Source organism: Fulmarus glacialis, unplaced genomic scaffold (assembly GCF_000690835.1).
Source record: "Fulmarus glacialis isolate BGI_N327 unplaced genomic scaffold, ASM69083v1 scaffold37495, whole genome shotgun sequence".
NCBI classification, from domain to species: domain Eukaryota; kingdom Metazoa; phylum Chordata; class Aves; order Procellariiformes; family Procellariidae; genus Fulmarus; species Fulmarus glacialis.
The window spans coordinates 1-3,356 of NW_009215608.1; the positions used below are offsets into that span (position 1 = coordinate 1).

The 3,356-nt window shown below is 38.2% G+C and overlaps 1 protein-coding gene across 1 annotated transcript; it reads left to right on the forward strand.

Moving 5' to 3' along the window:
* Positions 1 to 1,000: 1,000 nt before the first annotated feature.
* LOC104077690 (mediator of RNA polymerase II transcription subunit 14-like) lies at positions 1,001 to 3,248 on the forward strand (the record flags this gene model as incomplete). Its single annotated transcript, XM_009579000.1, has 4 exons — positions 1,001 to 1,178; positions 1,850 to 2,085; positions 2,769 to 2,948; positions 3,141 to 3,248. Coding segments are annotated over exons 1-4 (678 nt in total), but the record flags the coding sequence as incomplete, so codon positions are not given.
* Positions 3,249 to 3,356: the final 108 nt, after the last annotated feature.

Here is a 3,356-nt window from a genome sequence, read left to right on the forward strand (position 1 = left end):
ATGAGCATTGTCTCTTGTTAGATTAGTTAATGTATTTTCACTGCTTGCATTTCCTGGAAAAATAAGTGGAACAGGTTAGAAATTCAAATACTTGCAATTTGAAAACATTGTCAGAGTCTTGCTGGTTTGACATACATATAGCAAGCAACATGCCTTTTGGTTGTTTCCTTTATTAAGTTTTTTTTGGAAAGTTGCCAAAACAACAGATTGTCTCTTGTTAGATTAGTTAATGTATTTTCACTGCTTGCATTTCCTGGAAAAATAAGTGGAACAGGTTAGAAATTCAAATACTTGCAATTTGAAAACATTGTCAGAGTCTTGCTGGTTTGACATACATATAGCAAGCAACATGCCTTTTGGTTGTTTCCTTTATTAAGTTTTTTTTGGAAAGTTGCCAAAACAACAGTTTGTTGTAATCACAGTGCACTGGAAACCATTCCATAGATCACAATAAATGAACAGTTCAGACTGTAATTTTAGCACACCAATTTAACTGTCAAGATGAACAAAGTGAGATAGATATACAACACACTGTTTAAGAAGCTTGTTCTGATCAGTCTTTATAGCAGAGTACAAAACCAAAGATACTTTTGCAGAGATAACTGCAAGATACTGAATAGATAGGAACAGTCTAGCTGAGGCTTTCATTTGTTAAGGCGCAGTAGAAGTTGAGGTCTATAGGCAAAGAGCTCCTTTTAGTTTAGACGCTGTTACGTGTTGAACATGCCGATTTGCCTTAATACTCAGTTTTATTTTACTTTTTAAAAAATACAACCAGAAAACCCTTGAATCTGTATCTTGATTTTTTTTTTTCTTTTTTTTTTTTTTTTTTTAACCCCCCTCATTATGTTTTTTTAATATGGTTGTAAAATGTAGTCTAAAGGCTTGCAGGCACTTTCATGCTTTACAGATTTTGGTAGGCCTTTTTTTAGATTTCTATATTAGAAAACCGTGTACTTCTTAAAAAAATAACAATAGTCTTGTAACATCCATAGGTACAATAGACCCAAGCTCACCATACACCATGATGTCACCCAGTCAGCGTGCAGGGAACTGGCCAGGATCTCCCCAGGTCTCTGGTCCATCACCAGCAGCACGAATGCCTGGAATGTCACCAGCCAACCCTTCCCTTCATTCACCTGTCCCAGATGCCTCTCATTCCCCACGAGCTGGAACAAGTAGGTTTCTTTATCAGTGTTGACTGTGAAACACTCACATCTAACATTTCTAGTTCTGTTCTTTTTGGCAGTTTTGTGTGTTAGCCTAACAGCCCTTGTGCAGTAAAATATCTAAAGAAATGAAGCCTTTATTCTGTCCTTGTTCAAGTCTTCTGTAACAAACTGGAAAATGAATTAAATCATACAGCATAAACTTGAGCAGGATTGATACCTCTTGTTGCACTGCAGAAATTAGTCTTAAACTATTGAGCTCTGTGACTGAGAGAAAATTCTTCAGAATGAAAGCAATGATAGGCATATTTGCTTACCCAAATACTAACTTTTCACATTATAGGGTTGTAATGCTGCTCTTGCACGACTGATTTAGCCATCTTTACATCTCACTGAGTTTGTTGTACAAGCCTTTCTGCTGGCACGCTGCAGAAAGAGGAAAAGGGAGTAGGATTTTAATGTTACTGAGAATCCTTGCACGGGTGGAGGCTCAAAACTCCAATTCTTTGACTTTGTCTATCTGTTGCTTATCACTAGGCAGCCAAATTCTTAAATAAGAAGGATTAAGCTTTGGCCCAGAGAACTCTTTGCTTGTATAGTGACAACAAATAAAGTGAACACATATCTTATGTTTCAGCTTAAATCCTTCCTTACTGCAAGTACTTTTTCTGTATCAATAGGTTCCCAAGCAATGCCGACTAGCATGCCTCCACCTCGTAAACTACCTCAGCGCTCTTGGGCTGCATCCATACCTACAATCCTCACCCACAGTGCCTTGAATATTCTGCTATTGCCCTCTCCTACCCCTGGGCTTATGCCGGGACTAGCTGGCAGCTATCTTTGCTCCCCTCTTGAGCGATTCCTTGGATCAGTTATTATGAGAAGGCATCTTCAGAGGATCATACAACAGGAAACGGTATGGTTTAGGTTGTTTTAACATTGACCTGCGAGTATGACTTCACAACTGTTCTTTTTCATGCTTCTGTACTCCATGCCTTTCAAATCAGGCACAAACTGAATGCTTTAAATATAGTGAGTATTTAATGTTGGACTTGTGCTGTACTTCTGAAGCTTGCCATCTAAAGCGTCAAAATTTAGAAAAAGCATTTAGTTCTGCTTCTTTTCCACACAAATTAGAAGTGGAAAGCCTGTTTGGTCAGGTGAAATTTGATAACGCATATGGTAGCAGGACTATGATCAGTTTTTCAAATGCCGTGGCTTCTGTGAGTTTAGCACGCCCATTAGGAGTTGACTGGAACAGCCACAGGGTTACTATGGATGCAACTACTTGGCAAGAGTGCCCAAGAAATTAGTTACTAGTTGACAATAACTGAATACTCAGTCATGAATGTTGCTTTGGGGTTTGGGACGGACAATGTGCACCTCTTCACTTCTTTGGCATTGATTCAGTGACAGAGAAAGAAGCCAAATCTTGCATAAGCTTCGTTCTCAAGGCAATTTTACCTGTATGCAAATATCATGTGTTTCTTTCTGGAAAGAGGGCAGATTGATCACTACAGTCTTGGGAGTGAATGCGTGTGTGTATGTTCATGCTATTTAACAAATGACTGATTGAATGTGATACTTCTTTTTATGCAGCTACAATTAATAAACTCCAATGAACCAGGTGTAATTATGTTTAAGACGGAGGCATTGAAGTGCAGGGTTGCTCTCAATCCCAAAACCAACCAGACCTTGCAACTGAAAGTAACGCCTGAAAATACAGGACAGTGGAAATCAGAGGAGTTACAAGTTTTGGAGAAGTTCTTTGAAACAAGGGTATGTATTCAAGTCATTGATGTTTAAATTTTTGTGCATTGCTTTTAATATCTGGTGGTGTTTTGAGTGGTACTGCTGACTTTCATTGGCATGTGTAAGGGCTGCAAAATTAACAGCTGTGCATGCTGGTTGCCGTATTAAATGATATAGCTAGTATCTAAATAGGCAGTACTAAATAATATCTTTCTTTAGGTTGCAGGACCACCTTTTAAAGCGAACACCCTAATAGCCTTCACAAAATTACTAGGGGCTCCAACGCACATCCTCAGGGACTGCGTACACATCATGAAACTTGAGCTGGTAAGTTAACCGTTCTATTTAGTTCACCCAACTTTGGTTATTATATTTTTAAAAAAAGGTGCTGTATCTTTATCTATAAACACATAAATTACTCTAAATTTTTATATA